This window comes from Larus michahellis, chromosome 2 (assembly GCF_964199755.1).
Source record: "Larus michahellis chromosome 2, bLarMic1.1, whole genome shotgun sequence".
NCBI lineage: Eukaryota > Metazoa > Chordata > Aves > Charadriiformes > Laridae > Larus > Larus michahellis.
Genome location: NC_133897.1, coordinates 111,502,276 through 111,516,878, shown reverse-complemented (window position 1 = coordinate 111,516,878; position 14,603 = coordinate 111,502,276). Strand labels below are relative to the sequence as shown.

The following is a 14,603-nucleotide window of genomic DNA, read 5'->3' as shown; positions in this document are numbered from 1 at the left end:
GTCTGGGCTTACTCTAGTGGTGATGAGAGAATCCTGTACTGCGGCACTGGACCGACCACGTATGCATGGTGAGGTTGGTCTGCACGTGGTGTGTGAGCCTGGTATTTTCCAAGCGTGGGCATGCTGAGCACATGCTACCCAGCCATCTGCTTGGGGAGTTCCTCTGGCTCCCGGGATAGAGATCTTGCTGGGGGTTGGCTGCTGCCAAATGACTTATTCAGCCTGCTGCTCTCTCCAGAGGAAACCTTAGGGAAGGGAGTAGCTGCAGGTGGGCTGTAGGACACACTGTCACAGAGGCCGTGTTGCTACACATCCTTGTGTCCTAGGGGCTTCACAGCCTTGGAGTTCAGCTGCATCCCAAGCTCTCTACCTCCTCGAGTAGGTGCTCCAGAGTGGGGAGAACCTTTGCTTGTATTGTCTTGGTCCGACTGTCCCAGCACCCTGGTCGCGCTCCGTGGGGTCCCTGCAGCAGCTGCAGTGCCTCCAGTCTTTTACTGTACTGGGATTCAGGCATCAGCAGTAGAAGTAATGGGCAATTCCCCCCTTCCAGCAAGTTGTTTCTGTTAGACATTGCTGGTACCAGGTCTGTGCATCTCGGCTCTTCTTACTCTCCTGCCTTAGGGGAGACGGGCCCTACGATGGGAATCGTCGTTTCCACTTGCGTATCAGAAACTCTCTTTCATAATGGAGTTTAAGTAACATGAGTGGTGGTGGTAGATGGAATTCATTTCTGGGTTGGGTCTTTGGTTTTGCCTTTTTTCCTCTCTTCTGAACCTGAACACGTTAAAGGAGAGACTGATACAGTTGCACTAAGCATAAAGCTACACACTATCATATTTTTCAAACCATTGCTCCGGAATTGGCTGTTGGGCTGTGTGTGGCCTGTAGTTCGTGGGCAGTTAATTGAGCACTTCAGCTTTGACTAGTATGTTTTACTTAACAATTGCAATGGGCTTGGAGCCTGCTGGGTCAGCTGCTAATAACCTGATTGTCTTTAATTGTGCAAATATACCCTCAGATATTTCAAAATGAGGACGTCGGTGATGGAGGGGTGGAAAGGACAGTGGGTGCAAGTATGTATATATATAGGTATATATACAGTTATAATTTCTTCTTTTGACAAAACCTTATATAGGCACTGAAACACATGACACTACGTAAGATTTATCTTTTGTATCAGGCCTTTGCAAATGGGATACTTGCAAAGGGAAGCTGTAAATAATCGCAATTGTGGTCCCCCTCTATCTCTGCTCTCTAAAGCTGCAGAAGAGAAGTGATTGACCAGCTTTGTTATTCAAAGCATTTCCCTTAACAGCTGAATCCTGTGGGAGATTCCTCTTAGAGCAGCTTTCCTCTGCGGTGGACTCTCCTGACAAGATCACAGACTGCTTTTGGTCTCTGAGTGTCATGATGAACATCTAGTTAGGTCTGTTTTTATATCTGAAATATGTTGAAAGATGCTGTGCAGAGAAGCAGCAGTACAGTAAGATTTGAAAGTAGTCTATACAGGGTAATGCTTTTGGGGACAGTATGCATTTTCCTTCCCGGTTCTGGAATTTCTTATGTCTATAAAATCATAAAACTTGAATTAGCACCAAGAAAATAGTCATGACTATACAATGTTTTGATTTTCTCTTTTTGCATCAAGATTGAAATTCTGTGCTTCATAGCTGCTCTGATGTGTCTTTTTCAGCTTCGGAATTTTCCAATAAAATAAACCCATTGCGGTAGTTACTGCTACTCTAAACAATTAATTGAGAAGAAAAATAATGATACACACATGTTGTTCTTCACCCTTTTATTCTACCCTGAATGCTGGTACAGTGTCAGAACAGCCTTTCAAGGCACAAAAGGGAAAATACTTCGGCCTGAGAAGGTGGTTGGGGAAGTGGTTGAAGGAGAGGAAATGGTGGCTGAAACCTCAGTGGCTTAATTACTGTTTATGGTGGGAATTGGGCAACTGGCGGTTTTGACCAGAATGTACCTGGGGGTTGAGTGACTGTCACAGAATCATAGAATTGTTAGGGTTGGAAGGGACCTTAAAGATCATCTAGTTCCAACCCCCCTGCCCTGGGCAGGGACACCTCCCACTAGATCAGGTTGCTCAGAGCCCCATCCAGCCTGGCCTTAAAAACTTCCAGGGATGGGGCTTCCACCACCTCTCTGGGCAACCTGTTCCAGTGCCTCACCACCCTCATGGTGAAGAACTTCTTCCTAATGTCCAGTCTGAATCGACCCATCTCTAGTTTTAATCCATTCCCTCTAGTCCTACCAGATTTGCTTCTGGTCACTTCACTGGGATTAGAGATGGCAGGTTTCGTTGCAAACTGGTTTGGCTCTGGTGTGTAATCGGGATCCTGGCTAGCAGGTCAGCTTCATCCAACCTGCCGACCGTGCTGACGTGGCCTTGTCACAGGTTGGGAGGTGAAGGGTACCCACTCAACACATGAATGCTGAGGTGTCCCCTCTCATCTCTGCACGTGTCCATGTGCTGGCAACTGTAACTGGTTTGCTGCATCGTTATGGCTGGTGAGGCTGGGTGTGGGGGATGGCGTCTCGGCACTTGCACGATGGACCAAGCTTGACGTGCTTGGGTGCTCTAGTTTTGGAAAGCAAAGGGTGGGAGGTTACATGTTTATCACCCTTCTCTAGGTGGGGAGATCCAGTCCTTAGAAGCTGTCTGCTCCTAAAAGTTGTCATATTTGAGGTAGGATGGTGATGTGATCTATTAATTTTTCTCTTTTCTTGTGTTTTTCTGCATTCCAGGAAGGGTGCTTGTGGCCTTCAGAAAGCTCGGTTTCACGCCAGGGTGCGTCAGAGGTACAGAGAGATTTCTTATTATCTTCACCAACGTGCCTTCCTCTTTCCCGTTACATGTGTTTGTCTCCTCTCAAAAACATGCATCTAATTAGTAAATAAAGCTTTTTCAGTGTAGTCCAAGAGCCAGTTTCATGTGGACATCTGAGCCTGCCTTAACTCCCATTCCATGAATGCTTAAGACTTTTTCATTAAAAGAATGAAATTCTACCTACCCAACACCTCATCTCTGTCCGCAGCTCCCCATATCGTAGTAGGCATTCACAGTAAGTGGTGGAGGTGTCTCCCACATGCAGTGTCTCAGTAATTTGGGTATTCAGTGGAATCTACAAGACCAGTTGCTCTTCTCCCTGTGTTTTTCCTGGATTTACAACACATATCCTATCACCAGTGTCTCCTGTCCCCGGCTAGCACAGGTCCCTGGTCTGAGGGATAATTTGTGGGTGTGTTGCTCCAAGTGGCCCAGCTCACCCGTGTCAAACTGTGAATCTTCCTGATGTCTGACCTTGCATTTATGTGGGGCAGGGGCTAAAGACCCTGCATGGACCCAAAAATGAGAAGAGCAGTTTGATAGATCTAGATTGAAGAAACTGGTGTGTCTCTCTAGATCTGGGATAGACCAAGGGAGAAGCAGTAGCTTCTCACAGAGTGTCTTGAACTCTTCCTCTTGTAAAGCCTGACCTTTTCCAGGGCTTATTATGCTGGGGACGTTTTTTCCACTCGCAGTGCAGATGCCTTGCAGGTTCTCCCCGGAGGCCGAGTTCTGGCTGAGAACTGAAGGGGAGGAGGACACCTGATACACTCCGGTAGTGAAGGCGTGAGATATGCCAGGCCTTTACAAAATGTACTAAAATGACCATCTGAATTCTTTGGTGATACAGGGTATTACATTAACTCTGAGTAGGAGGGGGATGCTCAGACTGCAGCTGAAATTCAGTATTGGGACATTTTCATAGAATTAGTTAATTGTCAAGACTAGAGAGGAGGTATTTCCTATGTACAGAAACAGAACTGTTTTCTCTCAGCTCTGCATGTTTTGATGTCAGAAGGAACTGTGTGTGGTCTTGGTCTTCCTTTGTGGAGCTCTTCTCAAGTATCTTGTGTTAGATCCTTCCTGCAGCTCCTACCTCATCTTTTCACACGTGTGGGTGTGTGAGCATGCATGCACACTGTCAGCTGCGTTTAATCGTTTAAGATAGGTGGCAAAGAGAAGTATTTTCTGGTTTATCGGTTCTTTGTAAATACAGAGCACCCACAGTGCTTTGCTCAGACGTGGAGTCACGTGTCTCTCTTCCCATTTCAGATCATGTATGCTCCAAGGTCCAGGGACAGGTTTACCGCCCCATCTTTTATGCAGCGGGACCGTTTCAGTCGCTTCCAGCCCACCTACCCTTACATGCAGCATGAGATTGACCTTCCTCCGACCATCTCCCTTTCCGACGGGGAAGAGCCACCGCCGTACCAAGGCCCGTGCACCCTTCAGCTCCGGGACCCAGAACAGCAGATGGAGCTCAACCGGGAATCTGTCAGGGCACCGCCCAACCGAACCATTTTTGATAGCGACTTGATAGACATCTCGATGTACAATGGGGGCCCCTGCCCACCAAGCAGCAATTCGGGCATAAGTGCAACCAACTATAGCAGTAATGGAAGGATGGAAGGACCACCCCCGACGTACAGCGAGGTCATGGGGCATTACCCAGGCTCCTCTTTTTTCCATCACCAGCACAGCAACGCGCCTCCTTCCTCGCAGAGGGGGAGCAGACTTCAGTTTCAGCAGAACAATTCGGAGAGCACAATAGTCCCCAGCAAAGGCCAAGACCGGAAACCGGGAAACCTGGTCTAAGTTACTCGCCCAGGCGCATTTGAACTGAAGACAAGAGCTTCAAGCAGAGCGGTGGAGGAAGACGCCCCCCCGTGCTCCGGTGCACAATGTTGTTACGTTTCACGTGGTACAACTTAGTAAAACCAAACGTGCAAACCAGTTCTTTGTTTCTGATTCCTTTCAGGGGAATTGCATGCAAAGCAGATCGAAAGAAATACAAACTTCCATTCAGTTTGTCTACGAGCAGTGTTTCAGGGGAGGGGGGGGGGATATATTATTTTTTTTTTAATAAACTATTTCAATTATTTAATTGTAAAAGTTAACTTAGCACAGAAATGAGGCTTGTACAGCCTGTTTTATACTCACTGAATGGCAGAAGGAAGAAGGTGGTTTTGCTGGATAAATGGGGGAAGAATTGGCCAGTTTGCTTTTTTTTTTCTCCCAGGGTGTGGATTTTTTTTTTTTTTTTAAATATGAAACAAAATTCCTGTTTTGTGTGCCAAGGTATAAAGTTGAGAACTTAGATGAATGCAAGGAATTAATTTGTGTTGTGATAAATGTGTTTTAAAAAGTTGCACTATCTTAATGTTTAAAAAAAATATATATGAGGGAACTGTTTTATGTGAAGTTCTTCTATATGTTGTCTTTTCACCTGTGGAATAATGATAGAGCCCCAGAAGTAATCTGGAGGAGTTTGCCCCCCTCCCCCCGGGTTTGCTAGAAAAAGGGGACAGGACTTAGCCTAACATCTCTTGACTTTTACAAATCAAGAAATACAGGGACACTCGTCTTTGCAATAATTTGTGTTCAAATAACAGTGCATCAATGAAGTGTCTTGGAGACTTGTGGATGGAAGACGGCAAATATGAAATCCCAGCATTTTCCACCATGTAGGATTTAGCTGTTTTGCAGTGTAGACTATTTGTTTCGTAAACGGCAAAACAAAATCCCAGATGTGTTAATTTGTATTGATTCTAACTAAGTGCTGCCATTCTTTTCCTTTTCGTAATGCAGTAACGCCAGTACTGACAGTTTTAGAGATTATTTTTTTTTGTCCGCACTGTAGCCTGAAATGTATTTAGTCACATATCATGACATTATGCAATAAATTGTTTAAAAATGCAAGGTGGGTCTTTTCCCCTGCAACGCTGTTAAAATATGTGAGACGCTTGTGCTTTTCGCTCTCCATTTCATCCTTTAGATACTGAATTTCAGTCCTGGAGATCCATCCTGTTGAAGTGAAGGGGCCTTTCTAGCTATGACCCCCCCCCACCATGCAGTTTCCGCAGCAGTACCGGGAGCGCTCCTGACAGCGGTGCTGGCATCCGCGGCATCCCTGGCGGTGACCTGGGAGCACCAGTTGTTCTCACTGCAGGCCATTTTGCTCTGGGCCCTGTTGCGGAAACCCTCCTCCGTGCACGTCATCCGGCTGACGCCAGGAGGGCTACGCTCACGGGTAAAGACGACTCGCGTATTAAGTCAGTGTCTGTAAGCCCTGGTTTTGCCGTGCTGGTCTTAAGAGTAGTTGGAAAATGTTAACCCGCCTGTAAAGTGGCCCACGGGGTATTTCTTCCCTGTTTGTTTCTGTGCGGAAGCACACGCGGCGCTGGAAGGCGGGTGACAAACGGTGATAGCGGCATCACAAGCACATGAAAAAGCACAACTTGCACTTAAAATGCATTTCGGAAATGGACTTAAAGTAAGAACCTTTTAGAGTCTTAGCTTGAACAGTTTCTAATATATATGTGTGTAAGTGTGTCGTAGACCTTTTCACTTCAAGATCCTTCACTTTTTTTTCTATTTTCTTAAGCCTTGTGCTTGGTTAGGGGCAGCAGCCACTGAGGGGGCTGTGGAGGAGCACGGTGCCCGAGCGCCTGGTCCCATGGCTGGAGGCTGGATTTCCGCAGGACTTCTGTACACGGGGGGCTCTGATAACTGAAGTGCATCTTTGATCTATGCAGAGTTTTAATGCCAAAACAGTATGCGTGTCTGCGTGTGTGTTTTTCGGGCCTCAGTGTAGTTTATTTTCTTCATAAGATAATTTGGTTTTATTCTAGTTCAGAACATGTTTGTGTAACTGTTAGTCTGAACATGCAGCCTCATTTGTCTCTGTAATTGTTTTTTGGTCTGAGTCACACTGGTGATGCAGAGCAAAGCTGCCTTTTAATTTATGTTTCATTTGAAGGGAGAGAGAGAGATTGTATGATGGGATTCACTTATTTTTTTTCCACTCAGACTGAGAGGAGAGGTGTTTAGGAGATGACTAGGTGGCTGTCAGTCAGCTAGGGCTCCAGTCATGTCTGGTTTCTGGGAATAAAAGCTGTGAAATTCGATTTTTGCAAACAACCTATGGATCTATTTCTTAGTTAAAAAAAAAAACAACAAAACACAACAGAAGACAAAACCAGCAAATACTGGTGGTGTTCTTCAGTGACTTTTGTTGTCCTTCAGAAGTGAGCTTTTAAGTCAGAGAATGTGTGTGCCTACACAGATAATTTGCTGTTGCCTAAGTGAGGATTATTTAGCCGAGAAGCCTTTAGGTAAGAACAGCTGGAACTCAGTCGCCATGGCAGAGCACACCTGGACTGGGCCCTGGGCTTGGACCGGTTGAGTACCAACTTTTCCCCATGCACAGATCCCAGCGAAGTGAGCCTTGAAGTTGCCTTCAAAATCACCTCGAGGGAACGTGCTTTCTTTGAAGATAGGCCCTTGCCATCTTTTGCCATCGCTGCATGCCAGTGGGTTTACAGACTTACCATTAACATCGTCCAGTTAATGATGCGTGCACTCTTGGCTCTTAATTTTTCTTTGTGTGGAAAATGTAACCTGTTCCAGTTCTGTAGAAAAGACTCACCTAAAAAGAACTTAGTATTTGCTTGCCTAATGGCTGTGTTTCCTCTTGCATCTTCGCCTTCTCATCATATTCTGCTGTCCAAAGCTAAAGCGCAGCCGGTAGACCTGTCAGCTCCGAAAGCATAGTCGACCTGTTGCTTGCTGTAGGTGAGACTGCAACCTACTGCTTTTGTTTTGGGGCCTCTTACAGGAGTAAATATGGTATTTTCTGATGAATATTAGTCATCTCTGATGGGAGTGCCGCCAGTAGTATGAGGTTGTGTTTTTCTATTTTTTCTTTTGTTGCAGCAAGAGAGAATACGCCCTTGCTAACAGAATAGAACGGTAAAAGAAGGAATATCAGAATTAGATAGCGCTATCAGTCTTTACAGCCTTAGAAATGGTGATCTCTGAAGATAGGTAATTCTGTGAAGCATTTGTGGAAAACTCCTTTTGAAAATATCCAGAATTAATAAACTGTGTTCCACAGCAACTCAAATGAAGTTTGTAAATTATAAAAGATTTCTGCAAACATTGTAGAGTTAATCATGTAGATTATACCTCCATACTGGTGGCGTGGTTTATGTGTATCATGCACAAAACCCACATAATATGTGCGTGGAGTTTTCCATGTGATGGATCATATTAATGTGAATTCTGATTGCATCTCCTGACCTTTGCCCAGTAACCCATCTTCTCAACATTCAGTCCAGTCATGTCCCCACTTTAGAAATTTTCAAGTTAAAAGGTTATTTTTTTTTTAAACGTACCTTTAAGAAATAAAGCATGATGACCTCTGTCCTACCGCAAAGGTTCGTTTTTCCCTTATGTGGCTTGGCATGGCTCCCTTCCTGGTGCTAAATATGCCCCATCATTGGTGTTTTCCTATGATATTGTAGGGCTAGAAAAGGCAGAGGTTTCTCTCCCAGTTTCCCAGTGGAGCACTCGGCACTTAGCTCTAAATCTGGACGTACATTTAGCCTGGTTGTGGTTGGGTTCATCTCAGTGCTGCGCACGCAGGCTCTTTGTGTGTGAAGCTGCTTTAGAGATGTGAGTGAGGAATATACGACGACTGGTACCCGGCCAGCGGAGCAGCGTTCAGACCCCTTTCCTGGCGCGTGTGGCACATGCAGAATTCGCGGTACTTTGCATAATAGGTTGGTTTTGTCAGGGAGGACCTACTTAAGCTACCGATGAACTCTGCACTTAACACAGTCTTAGTCTGATGTCACTTTATTGCAGCGTGTTTTTTCCTTGTAAGTAGGAAAACTCAGACACACGTCCCATGTACAAGTTCTTGACGGCTAGTGAGGAAGGTATTTACATTCCTGCAGTCGTGGAATCTGCAGGAAGCATGGGTCACGCTGTGCTTCATTTGGCTTTTTATTATTGCTTGCCCACTTCTCCCACCATTTTGTCCCAGCTGGAAGCTGCTTCTGTTATCCCAAAATTATCCTGAATAATATAATAATGAAAAAATCACAAATTTTTGTGTTGCAGCAATATTTTTTTAAAAAAAGTGTTGCTGAGATTTTTTTTTTTCCCTCCCGTGAATGTGGTTGAGGGAAGGGCAAGGAGTGAAGTGACATTGTTTCTGAAAGAATACACTTACTTTGCAATAGGGAAGAAAGCCTTGTCCTGCTGGAGAGTCCCATGCGCAGGCTGTCCGGAACAGCGCGGTCTGGAGCAGTGCTTTCTAACCCTGCCAGGTAGTGAGATATTGGACCTTAAAACTGACACTCTGATCTGTAAGGAATGTTTGAATGGTTTAGGGAAGATTGATTACTAACCTTTCTCTGACTCTGAGCCCTGAACGCTCACGGTAACTAAGGTAACCTGATTTCATAGGCAAAGAAAAAGAAAATAGTATGCTGGTGAAAACAGATATGCTCCAGAATTCTTCTTTGCTTTTCTTTTTTTCTTTGCTTTTTTTTTTTTCCCCCTTCCCTCAAGGATAAACTATAGGCTTGCTGGTACATTTGAAGGTATTTAGGATTATTCATAAGTTCTCTGTGGTCATTACCATCAAGTCATGTCCATGCCCATGTGTGTGTATACATACCTGCATGCAAACTTGTGCCTGTATCCTACCCCTCGATTATATATAATTGTACTATTCCATAATCACCTTCCAGAAGTGCTAGATGGCTATATATTGTGCTCTCAGGAACAACGGCAAGTCATTTGTCAAACAGCTGGAGGCTTGAGGAATATTTGCTTTTCAGTCCTGTAAATGTCATGGCCGTGTTTTTATCAGTAGGGGAGTTTCTTGCTGCGCAAATTCTTGCCTGTGACCTGGTGCACTAGTGCATCTTCCATCCAACAGCTCTCTCCTTTTGCGTGAGCTTTGAAAAACCCTTGTGCTTTTGGGACAACCCTAATGTAGACCTCATGTACTGACGTACAGGAAGGAAATGTACTTCATGTAGTCTAAATCTCAGAAGCATGTTTTTTCAAACCCAGCTGATGCTGAGAACCAAGCGATCCATTTGTACAGTGGGTTCAGATGAAGGCTGGCTTTTCCTTACGTCTTTGCTATTTAGATAAAGGCTGCTGCAAATAATTCAGTTACACGTATCTGGTCTTTTCCTGCACTGTGTTGCCTGCTTGCCAACCACTGCGATTACTTTTCTCCTAAACTAGCCCCAAATGTGTCAATTGTTTAAAACCCTGGAAAGAGGCACTCTTACTGAATTGTCTGAGACCTTTCGAGGCCTCTTAGACCATGGAAAAGTTCCTTGTGAGGACGTGTTGAACTTACAGAGGTTTCCTGTCCGAAGACTCTGTTCTGTACGTTTTGTTAGGAAATTGAAGTTTAAATTTTTGAGAGTTGCCCAACTGAAATTGTTGGTCGGTAAGATTTATTTTTTTTTTTTTAATACTTAATATCTTTTTTGCCAGTCTGTGCTCATTAATCAGGGGCATAAACTACCTTTTGTTCCCCTTCCGATTGCCGTTGCTATGCTGGCGAAAGCCCCAAGAGGCACACTTGCACCAGCACAAAAAGAGTCATTTTCTTGGTACGGCTCTGCTTGGGGAATTAGCAGAAGCTGCACCGCTAAGTTCTGCCTCCAAAATCAACATCAGACCCGCACTGCCTCTTCCCAGCAAACTCAGGTGCTAGGTGATGGCTCGGTTTCAGCGAAGTGCTTTACCACGCTAGTGAGCACCGCAGACACGCAGTGGAGGAGTCTATGGGTGTTTTCTTGAAATCGCAACTATTTGCATTAAATACATGCAGTTTTTGTAACGGCTCGCTACATTTCTCCTGCTTTCGAAAGAGAAAACCGAGCATGATTTTGTATTGAGAAGTGTGGCAAACTCGCCTGGCTCTTACTTCTGCCTTGCTGTCGTCTCTGTTCCATTTTTAGGCTGAACACAAGCAACCCGGGTACTGCTAGCATCGCTTTCCTGCTATAAAAGAGCTTGCCTTTTTATGTTGGTTAACAATAAGGAAACAAATTTGTAACGTAGATACTTCCCCCTTCCCTCCGACAGCCGCCCTCCGTGTGATTTACTGCCAGAGATGACCCTGTCATTTCTTTGCTATATTGCTGCTGCTGCTGCTGCTGTTTTAAATGGTTTGGTGTGTGAGCTTTCTGAAACAACGTGGTGTGTGTAGGATCTTGTGGGTGAACAAAGCTGTCTCTTCTCTTCTTCCTTCCTCTCCTTGGTTTGTGCTTGTCTGTCTGCCGTGGTAGGGTTATTAATAAATTATATCCGTCCGTATTAGATATAATTTTGAGGAGGTTTGCATGTCGGTAGTTCGTAAGCAACTAAGGTGCCTCATGTTCAGGTCTGAGCAGATAGGGATCCCCTTGCACTCGAGAGGGCCTGATCCAAAGCCTGGTGAAGTTGGGAGGAAGACTCTTGCCAACTTCAGGGGGGCTTTGGATCAGGCCTTACGCTCCCACCTTTGTTGTGCCTCACTTAAAATGGTGCTTTTTAAGTTGTCTGTCTTTTTTCTGAGTTGGTTTTTTTTTTTCTTTGTATGGTGCTGTGTATAACTTGAATATATTATGCACATATCCTACCCAATGGGTAGAACAAACAAACATACAAAAACAAATAGATGTTGTTAATACTGTAAGATAATGTATAGATGATACCAATTTTAACAAAAAAAGAAAACATGGCATAGACTTTGTGAATGCCAACTTCTGTGCTTGGTCCTTTTTTGTAAGAAAATTTGCAAATGAATGCATACAAATGACAAAAAGTCTATGTATTTTATTTTCCTATTAAATATCAATATAATATCATAAGGGAAAAAGTCTGAACAAATCCTTTTTGACTAGCCTGTGTATAGCAATTGGTCGTTTGATGCATCTTTGCTGTGAAGATTTGTTCTTTTTTTTTTTTAAACATGTCACTTTAAGAAAAAGGAAAAAAAACACAAAACAAGCAAAACCTCCACAGCTTTAACCTTGCAACTAGATGCTTCTCGTATTGGTTGTTGCCTTGCTATTGCTGAGTTGGACCAGTATTAGTTACTACTTCTCCAGCAGATAACGTTATTTATTATTGTCCTTGATTACCTTTTCTTTTTTTTTTTTTGTTTTGTTAGAAATGGTCTAAAAACTTTTGAATCTTTTTGTCCACATCCTAGATTTGAAGTGAAGCTCAGACAAGTGGGAACTGACCCAAACCATCCCTGCAAAATCAAAAACTAGGCCAGCGAGAATTTTGTGACAACAGCCAGCCCTTGCTCTATGCCCACTAGTGGTACGCCATCCTGCCACTGCAAAAACTGTCTTAAGGCTTGGTGTGTAGCTGGGACTCGTGGAAGACGTGTGTAGTTGCAGGGTACAAGCCTTCTAAGGTGAGAAAAGCCGCAGTTGGTAGCGAGGTGAATGCAGGGTTCGAGCGTGAGCTTTGAGTTGGCAGCGCCGCTGCCGTGCTGGCCGCTGACAGCAGCGGCTCAACCCCGGTTCATATTTAAGATTATGGAGAAATGCCTAAAGCTGTTCAGACCCAATGTGGGAAGCGGTGTGGGAAGTGATCCAACACTTTAAAGTTCTGCCAGGCTCCCTCGGCAGCTTGGTTCTCCCCCGGCGTCTCCGTGCGTTTGGCTGTCCATCCCCGTGCCCCTGTGCGGGCTCTTCGGTAAAGCAAATACCTCAGGAAAACTCAACATGAAGTTCTAGTGTAGAGACTTGCAGATGCTGTACTTATTTTTCTAAACTGTTTATTCTAACTACCCCAGGATGGAAGGTGATATTAAAGTTTACCAGTCCAAGACAGACTAGTCCTCTCACAGATGGATACCGACTAATCTTTCATAGATACTCATGTCTATATGTAGCTTTTTTTATACTTGTTTGGCTTTAACCACAGATGTAAGGTAACGATGTGATGGGATACGTTTGAGATGGTGTTTTTGTTTGGTTTCTCAGATGACTAGCTAAACGCTATGCTAAAACTCAGGGGGCTTTATCCAGGGCCCAGTGAAGTCAATGGTGAGGCTTCCTCTGGTTTGAGTGGGCTTTCAGTCCGGTCTGTCACACTCGAGGATGGTGCCTCAGAGCACGGTCCTTCACCACTTCTCTGTTGACCTGAAACTTCAGCTACACGTTTGTCTGTAAATATCTTTTTAAAAGCCCTCACAGGAGTCCTGTATCTGAATGTTGATCATGGTTGTTTTGGTTGTGTTTTTTTTTGTTTTAAAGAAGTGTGTGAGTTTTTATGGCCAGTTCTGCATCATCAAGCTCTTACAGGTAGCTTGTATCCATCCCTCTGTATACAGAGCTGTTTTATCGGTAAGCATGTACCATAGGGAAATACGCATATTTCATGATAGCCGTTTGTTAACTCATTTATTGTTTGTCAGGGCATAGAGTAATTGTTTTGGAAGGATGCCTTGCCTGGCCGCGTTGACGTTGCTGTTTGCACTGCAGTATCACTTCTGTGCATGAAGGAAGAAGAACAAACAAAAAACCCCAGGCCTTGACCAGGAAGGCTCTATAGAGTCAGCCTCCCGCTGGAGGAATCTAGGATAGGATTTATCATAACAAAACTTGCATATTGAGTGGACCAAACACGAGCATGTCTCCTTTTAGAGGCACTAATTTGCTTTGAAGCTGTAGTGGAAAGAGCAGACTATGTATTACGTGTACTCGCAGCTGCGTTCACGCTTTTCCATTTACCACGAAGCACAGCAGGCAGCCAAGATTTTTAAAGAAGCATAAGCAGAAGTTATGAGAGCCTCAGGCATCGTAGACCTGGAAAGCAAAAATAATAATAAAAATTAAAAAATCACTTTAATATGCTTTAACAAAGCTGCTCTACTTGTAGTACAAAGACCACGTAAGCGTCGATAGGGGTTTTATCTTTGTATGGCTATCAACTGCCCAACGCTGCTGTGCTCAGAGTATCTCATGATGGTATGTACATCAGTCAGGCTGTTACACTTAAAATTAACCATCAAATACCTGTTTTTAGAGTGTTGACCCTTTCTTTGTTGTTTCTTGCTAGTTATTTTACAGTGTAAAATACTTTATTGCTGTATGCATTTTTTTTTTGTATTTCCAACATTGTGGCTTTCAAGATCACGTTTTCAACGTCTCTTATTTTTGTCCATTTTGTTTCAAGCTATTCTGAAATATGTACAGCACTATCAACAATATTTAATCTTTCTTTTAAATTTTATTGTTGTAAAAACAAAGCTATTAAAAACAGTAAGTCTTTTTACAACTGTATTGGAATTTCTCAATAGCTGTTCATGTGACGCTATGACAAACCTGGCTTGCTTTAACTTTTTTTTTTTTTATTTTATTTTCCTTTTAACACAATTAATTTGTTGCTTTTTTTTTTTCACGGTAACTCCCAGTTATATACAGGAAAAGATTTCAACTGTTGTGTATCTGACTCTTTTAATTGAGCAAATGGTGATGTCCTAGTTTTTAGACCTAAGGTCTGTTTATTGCAATACTTTTAAAGGAAGATGTTGCTCTAAGTGCTGTTGTTAGTTTTAAATACAGATTTTATGCTTGTTCTTAATATGCTGTGGTTAAACCACGGCACAAAGTTATTAAAAATCATGAAATGCATTTGTCTCCTGTTGAATTTATTTTCTCTTTGAAGTGAAAAAACAAAACCCAGCAAAACACAACAAAAAAGGTGGGCACAA

The 14,603-nt window shown here is 43.6% G+C and overlaps 1 protein-coding gene across 6 annotated transcripts in view; it reads left to right on the top strand.

Annotated features, from left to right (window-relative positions):
• LDLRAD4 (low density lipoprotein receptor class A domain containing 4) overlaps positions 1-4,801 on the top strand; it is a 287,484-nt gene extending 282,683 nt beyond the window's left edge. For all 6 annotated transcript variants that reach the window (XM_074576574.1, XM_074576576.1, XM_074576573.1 and 3 more), the window contains 2 exons: positions 2,767-2,820; positions 4,121-4,801. In XM_074576574.1, coding sequence (XP_074432675.1) covers positions 2,767-2,820; positions 4,121-4,663 — 597 coding nt within the window. In that variant the 3' untranslated portion in view covers positions 4,664-4,801. The remainder of the gene's footprint in view (positions 1-2,766; positions 2,821-4,120) is intronic.
• Positions 4,802-14,603: the final 9,802 nt, after the last annotated feature.